Raw genomic sequence first — 17,734 nt, forward strand, 5'->3', positions numbered from 1 at the left:
CTGAGATAAGAAGGACTTTTTCAAGTTTTTTCTCTGATAGAGGAATGTGGACAGTTGTCAACAATAAGGCAAGTGGACAAAGACAATTAAATGATTAAGACAAGGACTTGATGGGAAAAACATGAACAGAAAATATATAAAAAGTGCTCAGAAAAGGGGAAAAGAGATTGACAGCTTTTCTGTGTTTGATTGAGTTTCCCTGTGACATGACAGTCAGCTTAAAAATAAAACCTAAAATGCCAAATGCTTGCCTACAAGTTGGATCCCCCACGAGTGTGGAGGGAATGATGTGAATGCACTTCTGGAGCTGATGGTTTTCACATGAACTTCAATCACAGAATCACAGAACCATTCAGGTTGGAAAAGACCTTTGAGATCATCAAGCTTAACTGTTAACTCAGCACTGCCATGTCCCTAAGACACATCTATGTGTCTTTTAAACACTTCCGGGGATGGTGACTCAACCACTTCCATGGGCAGCCTGTTCTACTGCTTGAAAATCCTTTTGGTGAAGACATTTTTCCAGTGACATTCATCAAATATTAAAGAAAAAAGGTCTATTCATAAATTACGCAAGAACGATATAGAAGAGTTTATACTCTGAACTCAAGAGTTCACACCTTCCATAAAGTTCTGCGATTTTTTTTTTGATGTGTGTGTTTGATACCAAGGGAGTCTAAATAGTCAGTGTTGTTGTCTTGGGGATTTAGAATTGGGAACCTGCAATAATGAAAGAGGTATGTGAAAGCAAGCCAGGTCTTTTGCAATAGGCAGACATTTTTTGTAAGATCAGTTTAATATAAATAGCTGCATTTTCCAGTGTTTAACTCCAGGGAACTTGATATTGCTTAAAAAGCCCAAATGATTTTGTTGGAAAATATTGTCTTTGTACAAAACTGTTTTTAAGTAGGCTGCAAAAATGACAATAATCTAATGAAAACCATCAAATTAACACTGGACAACGTACAGATCTAACAGTAAGTAAGGAAAAAGATCTACTTTTTTGCAGAATAAGTAAAATGCAAAAGGAGATGTGAGCATGGGAGAAGGAGTGAAAAGAAAATGCTGTAATTTTCATTGCTAAGCTTGCAGTTTTGTTCCTGTGCTTTGACTGACTTACCTTTGTGCCAGGTCTCTCCATATTCACCCCCGCCCCTGATGTTCGCCACTGCTAGAACACCTCCCAGGTGTCGCACAAAAATAAGTCTTGACACACTGAAAAAGCAAACAGATAAGAGGATTATTTTTATTTTCCATTTTTATACACCTACCATTTCTGCAAAAATACTTTAAGGGAAAGATCTCTCCCAAAGTCAATGATGAAATTGTGAATGAAGTCCCTCTTGATGGTGAACCTGAGTAGTTAGCCTTTTTTTGATGGTTATCCATGGAAATGAAACTCCCAGCACCTTTAGGAGAGGAAGGAACCAGTGCTGGTCAGTTCTTCCTCCCTTAGTTCTGCTCTTCGAAGGAGAGTGGCCAGTGGTTTGGCCTAAGAGATGACCACTCAGAATGTGTCACCATTTACAATAATTATCTTCAAAGCCATTAGTCTGCAGACTAGAGTTATGCAGTACCACTGGACCTCCATAGCTTTCTGAATTGTTCCTCCTTCATGGGATCTCCACTTCTCCAGACAGGAAAGGAAGATTTAGCCCAACGGAAGAAATCAAAGAATTAAGATCCGCACTTTACTTTTTTTTATGAGCAGCTATTTTCAACCTAACTTCTGCTTAGTTTACTTGTTTTGGACCTTTGCAGTACTGTGTTTGCAAAGAAAAATTCTGTATCTACCATTCTTTTGTGCCATGGTCAGCAGTCAAGTGAGCAGCTGGCCAATCCCATTCTTATTCATTTTCCTCTCCCATTGCTAAATACAAAACAAATAGTATAACATAAAATTACAGGTTCTGCCTCCCCTACTATCTCCTGAAACTGTCTGAAAGCTAAAATAGTATATATTTTTTTAAATGCCAAATTGCAAAAGTATCAAAGATATTACTATCTTTTTTTTTAAATGGACTGAAGTAATCAAATTATATTAAACAATTCAAAAATGTTAATTGTTGTTCTGTTCAGGCAATAGCTTAATATAGCAGAAACTGCAGAAGGCCAACCACACATATGCAAAAGAGACAAGTAAAATATTAACATTTAACCTCAACAAGTCCTTTTTTCCCCCTCTGGTAGGTTTAAATTTCTTATTTACTTGAATTTTTTGCTCACCCAGAAACCACTGTCTGCAGAAAATAAATTTGTTCATCCACAAGGGCAAGGGCTGTGACTTTTTACCATTAAGTCCCACGGCTGCTTATCAGAAATGGCTTGAAAAATGGCAGTCTTACAGTGTGTCTCCTGTGGATGTAGTATCACAACAGGTGAAGTTTTCATACCTCCCAAAGCAATTACCTATGTACTGGCATATGTTCTTGAGAGCATATATCAAGGAGTAAGGAAATGAAAAGGAAAGCACAAGGATAACTGGCAAGAGATTTCTGCATTTTCATAACCATCAAAGGAAAACCTTCCACCTAGGCTGGTTATCCAGCCCATCACGTGGCTCAGGAGCCATGAACTACCTCAGCTTCTGTAAAATGAATTCTTAAGACCATCACTGTGAATTGCATTTTCCTTAGATTGCTGTGACATGCTGATCAAATGCGAGATTGATATTCTATAAGCACATTGTGCAAAGGTCAGAGAGCATTACTCTGTCAAACTCTAGGACTCTTAATTCAACAGGCTGCTACACAGCTAATGTGGAGTAACCTGACAGTAGGTTGCCTCATGAGACTGTGGCTTCTTAATTTTTGGTATGTCAAGTCACAAAACCTCCCAAAATATTCTCCACTTCTTTTCCCTGTCAACCTCAAACTTTGGACCTCTTGGTCCAAAGTTACTTGATTCCCTAATAACCAGAAGTAGCAAGTAAAAATTACAGGTAAGGTAAGAGCTCGCTTCCCAAACATACTGCCTGAGAATACTTGAAAAAAGAAAATATTCCACAACAGAGTCCATCCTCTTCCATCTGCTGAAAGAAACCGTGCCCATCTGAAGGATCATGGTGAGTCAGGACCCTAACTTGACCAATATTTTGAATATTTGTAACAAACTTTCTCAAAGATTTTCTCTTGAACTTTACTTTTAAGTTCAAGGAAGCAGGTTTTATAAGTATAGAATCTAAACTTACTATTTTTTAAAAAGTGAAAATTCCAAGTAATCAGACAGCCCAAAGCTCAAGTTTCCCACAACAGCCTATTATTGTCTCCTGTGTTTTTCCAGGTGGATTCTTGCTTCCAGATTTGATTTCAAGTCAGCTTGGTGTCTGAGTCACAACAAACTGCACAGTCAACCTGCATGGCTACGAAATGTCTCATTGTACAAAACAAAGTCTGGCTCCCTGCTCTTCCCAACCGTCTCTGTAGCCTTTTACTCATCATTCCTGTTCTTCCTCCTCTCCTGGAAGCAGGGTAAAGGAAAGGGCAACAGGGTCAGGATGGGGTCAGTGGAGGGATCAGAAGATAGTTCCCATCATGGAGAGCTCCTTCCAGACCCTCTTAAGGAGCATAAAACAAGAAATAATAAATCAGATATTGCTTTTTACAGTAGAGAACAATGTGAGGAGCTGTGCTTCACAGAGCAAGAACACTTCCCCAGAATTACTGATCTGCTTTGAGGTATTAGAGTTGACAGAAAAATGCAGGCTAGTGCACAGGTGATGGGGAAGAAGTCCTGAGCCACTGGACTTGGTTGCTTTTTAAGCTTTTGTGGAGCTGAAGAGAGCAGTAACAGAGTAAGAAAAAGGAGTAATCCTCTACTCTGCACTGAGGGCTGCTCTGTTGCCTGACCTTTCTCCAGGCTCTTCCCTGCACCACCTCTTTGCTTAAAGGCTGGGAACAACCTGGCAGTGATAAGCAATTTCACAGTCTGCTGCACAACCAGCTGTATTCCAGGATGACTTAGAAATTGCTTCTCCTGTACCCACGCAGGCACACACAGAACAGTGAAGGGAAACATGCTGGTTCCTACAGTGTAGTTAGCCAAATCTGAGGCATTAGTGGTGGGTTTGTGATGGCATTTCCCCAGCAGCTCTGCCAAGCCACTGGTATCAGCTCCATCAGCCTTCACTTGCACTTGCTATGTGGGCTGTATAATTAATGACAGTGCTCTAGCAAGCACCATCTCAAAATGCCACCAAATGAAGCTCCCCAGTCCAGAGAAGCATATGAAAAATGCATGCTTGCATTCAAAAATAAACCTCTACTGTAACTTACTTAATGACTTTGGCCTATCATTCTTGCAGTTATTTCTGGATCCTGTAACCTGTTGGTTTGTTTCTATTGCTTTCAGTGAAAAAGATTTTTTTCATTTTTGATGTGAAAAGGAACACTCGTTTGTGAACTAAGCAGAAATAAGTTCCTTAAACCAGAGAGCTGGCTCATGCTAATGGGTGTGAAATACCAGTAAGAAAATACTGTACAGGCTGGAAACATACAGGACAGAATTGAACCACTGGAAAGGAGAAGATGGAATGCTTTGTGGAAAGTTTTAAGAGTCTTAAAGAGTCTAAAGTAAAAAAGCCTAGGAGTATTTAGCCAGGAATTTTTTGTTTGTTTTTTTTTTTTTTTTAAGGTAAGCTGGTTCCTACTGGTTACATTTCCATGGCTACATCTCAGCTCAGAATCAGGTGAGTGATGTGGCAAGCCTCAGCCTCAGCCATCCTGTGGCTGCTTTCTAGCACTCATGCCTGTGGTCATAAAATAAAACAAAAACCAACCAACCAATCAACCAACAAAAAAAACCCCAAATCCCAACCAAAAAAACCCACCACCAAATTGTGGTGTTGGGCTGTGGATGGAACAGCACTTGGATTTGGGAACTCCTAGTGAAGTACTGCAGAATGTCGTAACAGAGATGGAGTATAACATTAGTGGAATCTGCCAGGTAAAGCGTGAACTGGACATCCTGCCTTTCTGACACAAATTCCTTCTCACAATTTCCCTTCCATGATTTTGCCTGCCTGCTTTTGGAACACATTCCCTCACCAAGTACTCAATTCTCAGGTTATTAAACATGTATTTGAAGGCTCTGGCTTTTCTTTCTTTTCTTTTTTTTTTTTTTTTTTAGAAAGAGAAAGCTGAGAAATCATATCTTGATATTACAGGGAGAGAGTAAGGAGGGAGGTGTGGCCAATCATGTTTTGTTTACATTGTCAGCGGGATAATATATTTTGATCTGGAGGTCACTGATAGTTCTCTGTGCATTTACTTTTGAGACTGTTACAGATTCATATTCTTAATTTATGAACTGTATAATGAAGGTTTCACAGGGTTCAGGAAAATATAGGTCACTGCTCCTACCTCCCATCTTCCTCTCTTCTAAATATCAGCTGCACCCTTTTGCTGCTGTTTGCTGGACTCCCACGATAATCAATTTTTAGCTTGCCAAAATGGCAGAAAACCACCCACGCCGTTTTGCTGGGACAGTTTTCTGTCATTCTTGCGAGGTAAATCAGCTTAGCAAAGGCTCCAGCAAGCACCAGGGCCAATGGATGGGAGGTGGAAGTAGGGACTGTGAAATGCCTTCTCCTTCTGCCAGCAATCAGCTCTGCATTATGTGAAATTTTACCGTAAATCAATAGATATGTAATATTCATTTTATATTCTTTAAAAATAAAAACATGGTAAGTTTTATCACAGCTTTCAGCATCTACAATAAACTGTAATAAATCAGTGGTTGAACTGAAATAAAAAAGAATTTTAAAACTATGCTAGTTATATAATTGTGTGTCTCAAGAACCACAGGAAATTAGAAGTGTAGCTTTATGAGGCAGATAAAAAGCTTACAAATAATCACAGAGTATGAGATGGGAGGTCCATTGTTAAACAATGTATTTGCTAAAAAGGACAAGAAATTGTAAATGCTATTCAGAAATACAATCACAGCAAATAAGAAAGGCAAGCACCCTAAAGGATTTCTTGAAATGTGCTAACACTAAAGCAAGACTGGTAGCACCTACATTTGATAGGATCGTTTTATAATAGATTATTTTTCTGTAGTGAGCTGCTCTTCTGCTTCCTGAAAAACTGTTCCCTATTCAGCAATTCTTTCCATTTCTGCTTTCCTCTGCCTCACCTAGGAGCATTTCTTAGGTACTCAAGCACTGCCTCTTGGCAAGTCTATTCAAATTGCCTTGCTTAAAAAATAAGCCTTTTCTTTAAAGAGATCATCTATGCAATAAAGCTTATGGCTTTTCAGAGCTACAAAGCCTACTCTGAACACAGCATTTTTGGTTTACAATGTGTTGCTTTGCATTTGTGAAGACAGTATCATTTGCATCTCAAGAAACAATCCTCTTTCCTGATCATATGGGACACAGAAGGATTTTGTTTCTGGGCCAAATTTAAACTATTTACATTAATTTAGTCAAGCATTTGATTTTCTATAATATTTAGATATAGGTAATTGTTTAACTTGGAAAAAAGAAAATTCCTATGCTATTTGTTCAGCAATGGGCTCAAATATTTCCTTAATATGTTTGTCCATGTTTTTCTGTTGAACTCAGTGACAGAGCAAGAAGAGGTTAAGGTGTAATCCTAGCAGGGTGACTGTTGTAAACCTCAGGAGAGCAGAGCACTTCTCTGCTCTGCCATCATTTCTTCTGTGAGCCTGGTAAAACCCTTGAATTCAGAACTAACAAAGAGGACAAATGATGCCTGGGCAGCCCTTATGGCCCCTATCTTGCTTCTTAGGAACCTGAAATGCATCTGGTCATATTCATGGTCCACCCTGCCCACAGTCTGTGACAGCTGCTAATACCAGATACTTCAGAAGGTGTCAATCACCCTGCTTACCTGTAGCTCGGTGTAATTGATATGTTGAAGCCTCCATATCCATACAAGAAGGCAGGATGAGAACCATCTAATTTAATTCCTTTCTTGTGAATAATAAACATTGGGATCTTAGTGCCATCTTTGCTAGGGTAGAAAACCTAAGACAAGAGAAAAAGAAATAGAAAAGTGCTGTAACTCTCCACAAGTGCTGTTAACAAGAATCAGAGGTGATCATTTCTATGGGGTCTGATGGGTAAAACCTTCAGAGCAACTTGCACCAATTGCCCAGGTCAGGTTCAGTATGGGGCACCACCTGCTTGGTTGCTTAGCACCTCTGGAAAATGTATCAAAATGAGACAACACAAAGGGTATGATGGTATCACCTTTAGGTATCTTACCCTTCAATTCTACATGCAAAAGGGTTTAAGAAAATGTTACAAAAAGAATACAGTTCTCTTCAAGGGAAGACCATCAAAACACAAGGGCTGCATGGCCCATCACATGTGAAAGGAGCTGGCACAGAGAACAAACAGAACTAAAACCAGATTTCCTGCACAGATGAATTCACCAAGGCAAGTCTGTATCCAGCAAAATGGACTAAGCATTGCCCAGTCTTTCAGGTTGTCTCAGGGACACTTTAACCTGGTCAGGGTGGTAACGCAAGCCACGATAGAAACTTTTGTTGCACTTTGGTGCATTTTCAGACATTACTAGGCAACTAGAACCAGGAGACCCAACCTCGCAGAATCCCCAGTCCATCAAGCCAAGTGAACTGCTCACTGGCTTTCTTCCAGAAAGGAAACCAGCTCCTAAAACACAAAGTATCGACATAGCACATGCTTTCATACATCTTTCTATTGCTGCCACAGCACTGTGTGAAGTTAAAAGCTGAACTCCATGTACACAAACACAGACTGTAATTGCTTAACACAGTTCCTGCATCTTCTTGTTTTGATGCATGTCTCTGCTGCATACTCTAATCTGGGATCTACTGTGTCATATTTTGCTAATCAAGCAAAACACGTGGCTGTGAACACAGTTTATTGCTTGTCCTAAAATTCTGGCAGATTCCTTTTCACAGCCTTGCTTTAACATCATTGCAGCTTCGACTCTAATTAGAACAAAAATGCAGTAAATGAAGAATGACACATTCCTATAATTTATTTGCATGTTTACAATCTCTGCTTTTAAAGGAAATAGTCCTACCATGATTGGTGAAGCACATGATCAACAGGTTCTATTTTTACAACACATGAACCTCATCAGTAATATGAACCTATGCAACACATTTATTCTGAGCATTGCCTGTAATGTGAAACATGTAAATCCACATGGCTGAAAACAAAGTAATTACATTTAATTTTAGTTTAATCATTGCTGAGGAAATGTGCGAAATTTCAAATGAAATCACATCTACCTCCAAAGGCTTTACCAAAACCTCTAGACATATTACAGATAAAAATTCAGTATTTCACAGCGCCCACAGTAGATGAAAAAAAAAAACAAAACCAAAAGCCTAAGGGTGTTTCTACACAGATGAAATCACTGTTTCCAACTGCCATAACTGTATCTTAATAGACGAAGTGCTTGTCAGAACAGTAGAGTATAATGGATTTGCACTTTAAATAGTTACTGAAACACTATAAACGAATAAAACAACTGATGAACAGGAGAACTGCTGAGGCTGATGATGAGGATTTCCAGAGACTCTTCCCTAAAACATCATCTGTCAACTCCAGCTGTTGCTGGAAATTCTCAGGAAGCAAGCACCCGGCCTTTCTATATTTCCAGAAACTTACTGCCATTGGCCAGTCCTTTCCCGATGATTAAAGTATGCCACTAATCTTACTGCTGGTTTCTGAATGAGAACTTTATCTTTTATATAATAACTCCCTGAAAACTGACTTCTGTAGGGCTTTTATTGTCATCAGTTAAGATAAAATAACATACCATTAAATGAAATCTCAACAGAAAAAAAAGACACGTCAAGCTGCATGTCATTGCTTAAATTTGCAATTTAAGGGTTTTCAGTCCTATCTTTGCTAAAATAGTTATTACCTCTCCCTCCAAGAACACAAGGTGGGGAGGGGGGGGGCAGAAATCAATTCAGTGAGACACTAAGATATGTGAAGCCATTTAAGCTTCTCCAAATAGAGTATTTTCAACAACTGATTCAATCTCACCTTTAAATTAGCTGTTATCTCTGAAGCAAGTCCAATGGTTTATTCAGGTAATCAACAAAGGGACGTGCTTCTATCTCAAAGATTAAGGTAAACTGCAAAGGGCAAGCCCTAAAAAGGATTTTCCAAGATGGTGTTTCATGCCTAACTTTAGATGCTGTCAGCTTTTACAGTGGTAAATGCTCATAAAAGGGTATTACCTTTTCCTGTTTTATCACAGATAAGAGAGATCCACTTGTGCCAGTCACATTATATTACTCATTGCTCATGTATTTTCCAATAAGGTCTTAAGTTACTAAAGTCAGCATATATAAGAAGAGGACAAGTTAGGAAAATGAATTTGAAGGGAAAAGGATGGAGAAAAACACTTCAGAAATATTATTATGAAACCATTCAAAGAGGGACATGCTAAAAATAAGTATCTTCAGCCTTTAGGAATGCAAGAGCAATGCTGTGTGGTTGATAGGGCACTCCTGCTGCGTGCAACCCTTGGTGCTATTCTAGGACCATAGTGCTAGAGCAGTAGAGCAGCCCTGGAATAGCTGTAACTATCAGTCTCACACTAATGTCCCTGTGTCACATGGCAGTGGGGTCTCAGCGCCAGAAACACCTTCAATTCAGAGGGCAGAGCCTGAAGTATACATTTATAACTTCTAGTCTACTTACTGTGATGGAAGGAGAAAGCAACACTGTTTGCACAGTTACTCATTGCTACAAATTACATTAAAATTAAGCTATATAAGCAAAACAGAGCCAAATCTTAATAATTCTTCTTTAGTGCATACATATGTATTTATAGAGTGGTGTGTTACTTCCTTTTGATTTTTAAAACTTAGCATTTGAAAGCAATTTAGACTTCATTTTCGCCAGAAAAAGTCAATGGATGTTTAGTCAAAGACAGTTTACAGAGTAAGTTTTACAAGCAAATACAGTTAATAGGTCTGTGCTTTGGCTTGTAAATTTACTTAGGCGTTAAGCAGGATAAAAAAGTTCAATACATTCATTCCTGGGGAAGTCTTTGTCCTCCTAATTATCATCTACATTAAATGTGCAGTATTTATATTAGATGAATCGTCATTTAGGGAAGAGGGGAACTATCAGCAGGCATTGTAGACACAGACCTAAATTCAGAAAGGCTCTATATTTATCCACCTCTGCCTCTGCAATGACAAGAAGCATCCTCTCCATCTCAAGTCACCAGGAGGCAAAACTAAGTATTTTAGAAAACCAAAAGGTCTGAAAAACAGAGCCTGCAGATGAAGTTTGTCTTTCATTTATCTACAGAGATAACATAGCCAGACATTGATACTTACACACAGAACTAAAAATAATTTTGGCAATCATCCAATATTCACTTCTCTTGTAATATTAAATCAGTACCTTAGAATATTTAAAAAAGTGACACAATCATCCCAATAAATAAATAAAACTAACCTGTCTGCATACTCACATTGTGCCACATACCTAAAAATACCTAAAATTACTGACATTGAATAGAAACTTCAATTTTTAAAAATGAAAAACCTCAGCAACTTCTGAGGATTTAGTTTTACTTTTCCTCCCTTTCAAAACTATTTTATCTATTTCTATAATGGAGAGATTAAAAGATGTATGTAATTATAATTGTTTGGATAAGAAAAGTGCACCTGAAATCATCTTGCTTTTACAAAACCTAAAATTCTCCTACACAAAAAACATCCCCAAACCTTTACACATTTAAAATTAATGTTCTAAGGTAAGATTCAACACAGGTTTTGAAATGGTGCTGTAAAACACAAATCCAAAATATTCTTGTCCATTTGGGTCTAAGGTATATATTTTTTGAACTGTGAACAGTATCTGAATGTTCACAAGTCTTTTATCATTTGCCTGACTTGCTCGTTAATGGCAAAACATTAAAACCCGCTTAAAAAGTGATTAGTTTGTCTTGTCAAGAAAGAGCTTTGTCCTGTAGATAAAACATGAATTTATACACGAGTAGAAACTTTAATTTCTGAGACTTGAAAATACCCCCTAAGTCACAGTAGGCTAATTATTCATAGGAAGCCAGTAGTTATTCTAATAATATCTCTCCCAAATTCTCTTTCAAGATTAGGTATTACACACCAGAAATAGCAATTGTTTCCATGTCTGTGTGTGCTTGATCAAAACCAGGTAAGAATCACACTTGTCATTAGATTGACATCCATTGTGTGAAATGCCAAAAAATTTTACAAAGAGCAACTAAAATGGCATATAAATCAAGCTGGAATGCTTCTTATTAAAAATGCATGTTCAATAATTTACGTTTATTAACACCACAACAATGCCTTTAAAATAATTTTTCCAATATCTCCTAGTCAGTTTTTCTGAGGGAACTCTTTTTCATTTGAAACAAACACAAGATTTATCAGTTTTGTGGGATTTTGCAATTTTTTTCTACTTCTACGTAAGAGGAGCTGCCCTCACACACTGCTGCAGCCACCACAAAGTTACACACAGCACTGGGGAGGCAAAACACTCTGTTCAGTCCTAGCAACCCCTGGCACAGGGGCTACAGGGAATGACTACTTGGAACTGAGTTTCAAACATCCAGTTTCACATAAAGTATTCCCCTTGATAAGAGAAGATTTCTCATCACACACGAATATTTGTGTTTTGAGATTTGGGGAAGAAAAGTATAAGGAACTCATAGTAAATCACATGACATTGCTCACATTTTGCCAAATGTCCCAAATGCTTTGTTAAATGTTCACTGTTTTAAAAATCCCACACCAGTATCTTTGAAAGGTGACTGGAACAGTAAGTTTAAAGGAATAGTCCATAGAGGAAGTCTTCCTTCACAGATGGTGGCATCAAAGTTTTCAAACCTATGTTTACATACAGAGATAACAGTGCCAGAACAATGCCACATAGCATCATCTCTCACTGACAAGTCCTAGCACTCGGTGCTTCAGGAAGGCAAGTCACAGAGACCCTGCCCTCACACAAGCAAGTCTGAACATGCAGTGCTGGCAGACAGGGAGAAATCCTCTCTTGAGATGCCAAGGCAGAAAACTCACTGATTCAAACAGAATCATGTGCTGCCTTCCACACCATCTGTCCATAGCCCATTCCATCCCTCATCACCTCTGATCTTACAAAACAGACACTAGTCTGGGGTTAAAGACCACAGTACCTCACAAGCAAAACTCCCCATTCATTGCAGCAGTGGCATGGACTCAAGTGTAAGATCTGCTGTGGCCCCATAGGCAGCTCTGGCAGCCAGCCAATGGCCACATGTAAGAGCAGCTCTTACTAAGCACCAGTTTTTGTATTCTTATATAGAACATGAATCAGAAGTCAGGAAAAATAACAGAGAACTGTTACCACTACAGAGCAAATCCACAGGATCTGAGGTTTCCTTTCTTCAGAGGGGAATCCTCATCAATCATTTTTAAGCCTCTTAAATTAGCTTCAAAGCAATTCTGTGTGGGCTGCAAAGCTTGCTTAACACTGAGCTGGAGAGGGGCCAAAGTAACTCAGTACAGTAAAAATTCATGCAGGTAAAACCCAGAAAGAAGGACACCCACCACAGACATTTGCAAAAGCACTATGAAAATAATCAAGAAACCACTCCGAAGAAATTGTTTCACCACCCACCCACCCACCACCACAAAAAGCAGACTCATGCTGACAGAGGCGAAGTGCCAGGAGATGGTCTTTTGGAGGAAATGTCTCCTTGCTACTAGGTTCAGCTGCCTAACTGCAGGGAGGTATCTCACAGGGTAGTGGGAGGATGTAGGGGAAGACAAGAGAAAAATACAGGTGAAAGATGAGAAATCCTGCAAGAGTGGCATGGCTGAAACTGCTTTTAAATCACTCTTTTCTAAATAAGTTAAAAGGTATCATCCCCCTTACATAAAGCTTTAGTGGTAAATGGGATCCAGTGAGACCCCCATACACCTTCTACTTCTGCAATCAGAGAGGCTTCTTGCCTCTTCTGTTTATCCTTTGCCCCTTTCAGTGTCATCTCAGAGCTTCCTGCAGCAGAATAATTAGAATCTGCCAAGTACAGTTATTCCTCTTGTTTCATCAATTTGTCTTGAAGATGACTTAGTGTACAGTGAAAAGACAGACAGATATGAGAAAGATAAATTTACCTTTTCATTTAAATATACACTATAGTCATGTTAATCAGAAAAATGCCCCAGGGGCCTTTGTAAGATAAATTCTCTTTTCTGAATTACCTGTGTGTTTATGCATTCAGGAAATGTACTACTGTGAAGTAGTATAGCATGAGACAAGCAAAGGGGTGTCTTGAGGGAAGTAGCACACCATTATGAATAAAATCATAAATAACAGCTGCTGGCTAGTCCATTTTCTTTCATTAAATCAAGCTTTACTTCACTGAGTAAACTGCTCTGACAAGAGAAACTCACTACAGTAGTGTGCAGGCATTAGAAAATAAACACTATTCATTTTTACCATGCTGGAAATCAGTTAAAATTGTCATGAGAAACACTCTAAGAACAAAAACTTAGAGGCAACTTACCATGGGGTAAGCAAGAGGAAGAACTTACTATTTTCAAGCTACTTCACAATAACTATTCTTATGTATGGTTTTATGATGTGGGAAGATGCACACACCTAATCCAACATGCTGAGAGATGAGAGAGATGCATCCACTCAAACTAGCCAGTAACTAGCTAACTAACTAACATTCACTAGTAACTAGCTAATTCACCTTTCCTGGTTTTGACTCCATCTTGCTTCAAACTTTCTTGGTCACCCCAACATAGCCTCACTGCTGAGTGTTTACAAGCTTCAGGAAAATGACACAACTACTGTTGGATTTTCTCCCTAATGTAGGGGCATCTACACAGTTCAGGGTGCTCAAATTTCACCTGCAAGCTCATACCCAAAAATTCTTGCACAGAGAAAATTCAATTTTGGCAATGGGGATGTCAAGTGTCAGCTTGTGTCAAAGCCTCAAGAGGATCCATTTGCTTACATGGCCAAGAAGCTTTGTTCATGACTTTCAAAGGCCAGGCAACTTCAGAGGGCTCTGCTCTCTCTTCCTTACAGAATCATACCATGTTTACAGATGTCAAGTTGGGTACCCAAAATCAGAAGTGCCATAAATCACTAAACACCTACAAAAATTCTGCATGTGGCTAGTAGAATATTAAAAAATTCATTCATGCTTTTTGGTTTGGAAGAAAAGAGAGATCTTCTACACCAGACAGCGCATGTTTCAAAATCAGTTCCAAATCACTTTCCTGTGAATATTTATTCCGAAGTACTTACTGAAAGAAATAGGTCATTAAAAGTATTGTGAAGCAGTTCCATATGCATTTTCTCACTCAAATCATAGTTACATATAATTTACTTTCTGAGATAAACTTGAATTTAAAGTTACTCATTTGTACCCTACATGATTAAAAAAAAACAAAACAAAACGGTAGGAGAAGGAGAAAAAAAATCCCTTGAGAATGGTCAAGGAAAAACTAAAGTCCTGCAAAATACCTGGGGTGCTATCTTAAAAAAAAATAATTCTCAAGTTCAGATGGTATTGATTTCAACATTTTCCTGTGGAGACAGTACTATTGTTTTCAGATTTGTAGTAGTCATTTGTACAACAAAGAAAAATCACTCAGTGAATAGCAAGAAACAGAAGAGAAGTATGAGTTTTCATTCATTGTTCTAACAATGCTTAGGGAAAACATTATTCCAAATCTAACATAAAGCAACCCAGCAAAAACTTCAACTGATGGTGCAGTTTCAAGACAGATGTCAAAACTAAGACTTTGAAGAGACTTCATATGAGGAACACCAAGGAGTGTGCTGAAGCACCCTTGTAAGACTCTTGGAATAGGGCAGTAAAAAACAAGTAACAAAAGAGGAACATTTTTTTTTAAAGCCCTAAGACTAAGGACAGTTTGCAGCAATCTTTCCTTTCTTAGGCAAAACATGAACAAGACAGCAAAAGCCAATAAAATTGTATCATAATCCATGACTAATAATCAACTCTCAATAAATCAAGAGATCAAATTTCTAATGACACCAGGTCAACTAGAATGAGTGCTATCAGTTCAAAAACCACCAGTGAGCAGAAAGACAAAGTCAGGGATGTCCTTACTGGTAAAATACAACTCTGTGATTTCAGGCATTATGCTTTGAAGCTTTTCTGCGTCCAGACTATTTTTAGCTGTTAGCAGGGATCTCTGCACACTGGTTCTTTCAAAAATAATTGACAAACTGGATGAAGAGCAAGCAGTTCAGGGAGTTGTCAGGGAAAATTTATGTAGCAATTTTTCCCTGTCCGTGAGAATAGAAGCTGGAACTAAGGAAATCATCTCTTTCTTTGTATCATTCATCTACACAGTTGAAACACTAGTTACTGTGAATAATAATAGTACTTAGAGGCTCCCCATGTCCCATAAATCTCCTGTGAGATGACTCAAGGACAGAGAAGAAATAATTAATCTAAGGGACAATATTATTTTATCAGTACCTCTAAGCAGTGTTGATAAAATCAAATCAACTGCTAAATGAAGATGCAAACTAGCTTACCATTATTAAAATTGCACACTGATGAATTTGTGCTACATCATAAGCAGACAAAAGCCCAGAGAAAATGAGTGATTTAAATGTTTTTTGGGGAGAAAGTGAACTGAAAAAGAACTATCTTCTTCTATTTTCCTTCAAAAAAAAAAAGTCCTTTCAGAATTCACCAAGATTTTGTGATTTTTAAGTTTTTACTACTTCAGTTCTTATACTGAGGACAAATAAGAGAGGTCTGCAGAACAATTCCACTCATGTGCTCCACTTACACAATTCTGCAACTCTGCATCTCTGGATACTTATCAAAGCACTTCATGTTTACCTTGTCTTTTCAGGAATGAATCCAATTTAAGAAAAAACAACCCACCGAATCTCTTGACAAAGCATTGACTAAGCTTTTTAGGCTCTGCCTTATTGTTACTAGTGCAATTTTTTTCTGTGCTTGGTATAAATGGAGTAAATGCAGACTATGCCCTTCAAAGTGGTCAGCAACGTGAGCATATTACTAAGAGGTGTGATTGTGCCATCTAACACTGAATAAAGGTTCTCCAAAATCTCCTCATTGCCATTTAGCAAAAATTATTTTCCCAGTATAAACTGAACTGCTCATAATATTATATGATCATCCTGGTTAATATGCACCCTTTTCTAAGGTAATCATGCTAACAGATGATTTAGATAACAAGATAACACATGATTTAGATAACTTTAGATAACAAGACTCGCTATAACTTGTTTCCCTTTTCCCCTTTCAATAGCAGGCTGCCCCAAGTAGTGGCCACACGGACTCAAACATTTTTCAGAGGTTTTCATCTTCCATGTGTCTGTGTAAGATCTCACCAACATCTGAAATTGTTGTTTTCCACTCTCAACTCTGTTAATCTGCTTTCCACCATGATGATGAATATTAATTAACAACAAGAAAAACCCTAATCCACCAAGCAGTTTTGACTCTGGATGAAGACAGCAAGTATAATTTTATTGGGCTGCAGTGATTATGTATGTGTATATATATATATATATATATATATATATATATAGATAGATAGATAGATATATAGATAGATATAGATATATCTCAAGAGTTTATCTGCATTTTTAGCAGTTCTAATTTGGTTTTGTCTCCTTTAGGTAGTTAATGCATACCTATCATTATCAATCTTCAAAATGTAATTTATTTCTCTGTTCTGCTTCAAGCTGCGGTTGGTAAGGGCTCTGTGATGGTCTGCATTTCCATGCTGTCCAGCACACTGTTGAATGTGGCCCATGATTAAGACTCTTTAAGTCCTGCAATAACCAAGCAAATGAAAGAGAAACAACCTTCTAATCTGTTCTCTGCTAGCTGCCCTACCTCCTTAAACCTCTTTGTAACAGTTGCATGCCAAACCTAATAAATAACTGCATAAACTAGTTATGAACTTGTGTGTGCCGGGAGGCTTGCAACTCTGAAACACAAACCTCCCAGCTCTGCCAGAGCCACTGCTATTCTGAAAACACTCCAGTTTCCCAGCTGCCTACAGGGACACTATTCAGAATGAGAGATGCATCCACTGTAAAGTATTTAAATGGGAGTATGGAGCTGTGGTGAAACTTAATTGCTAACAGGAAACATGGAGACACTGCAGAAAAGAGGGGACAAGGGAGTCCTTTTTGGAAGGAACAACAAAGAGAAGCCAAAACTACCTGAAATAGTAAAATGCAATCCAGCAAGGCCAGAAATACAACATACTATATAACCTGACAGATGCAATCACATAAATAACAGTGAACAACTCACTAAAAAGTAATTTAGAAAAGTATCTTGAAGATGTAGACATGCCAAACTGAACTCAAATGAATTGTTAGGGAAAAGGCAAACCCTACATGAGGACATAAAAACCCAACTCTCACCCAAAATGTGTAATGAAGTAACCTCTCCTGTTGCATTCACATTTACAAAGCCTCAGCTGGAGTGCTGTGTTCAGCTGAAACCATGGCATACCATATGCTGAGTATCTAAACAGATTCCAGGAAGAGGATGCAGAGTGACAGGAGGCCAGGAAATACAGTCCACTAGAGAAAGTGAACACAGTGCAGATTTTCTTTTGTTTTTGATTGTTTTTAGTCAAAAGGAAAATAAAATTGAGGGACACACAGTGTCAGTTTTTAAATATGCAGAAGTTGGCTGTAACCTGAAGAGAACCAATTGCTTTCCAT

General features: G+C 38.3%; 1 protein-coding gene across 1 annotated transcript in view; it reads right to left on the reverse strand.

Annotated features, from left to right (window-relative positions):
• Window positions 1–17,734, reverse strand: part of LOC119698760 (prolyl endopeptidase) — a 96,879-nt gene that overhangs the window by 19,207 nt on the left and 59,938 nt on the right. Inside the window, exons 11-12 of the mRNA XM_038131247.1 lie at window positions 6,855–6,991; window positions 1,121–1,215 (exon numbers count right to left, since the gene is read on the reverse strand). Coding sequence (XP_037987175.1) covers window positions 1,121–1,215; window positions 6,855–6,991 — 232 coding nt within the window. The remainder of the gene's footprint in view (window positions 1–1,120; window positions 1,216–6,854; window positions 6,992–17,734) is intronic.

Source organism: Motacilla alba, chromosome 3 (genome assembly GCF_015832195.1).
Source record: "Motacilla alba alba isolate MOTALB_02 chromosome 3, Motacilla_alba_V1.0_pri, whole genome shotgun sequence".
NCBI classification, from domain to species: domain Eukaryota; kingdom Metazoa; phylum Chordata; class Aves; order Passeriformes; family Motacillidae; genus Motacilla; species Motacilla alba.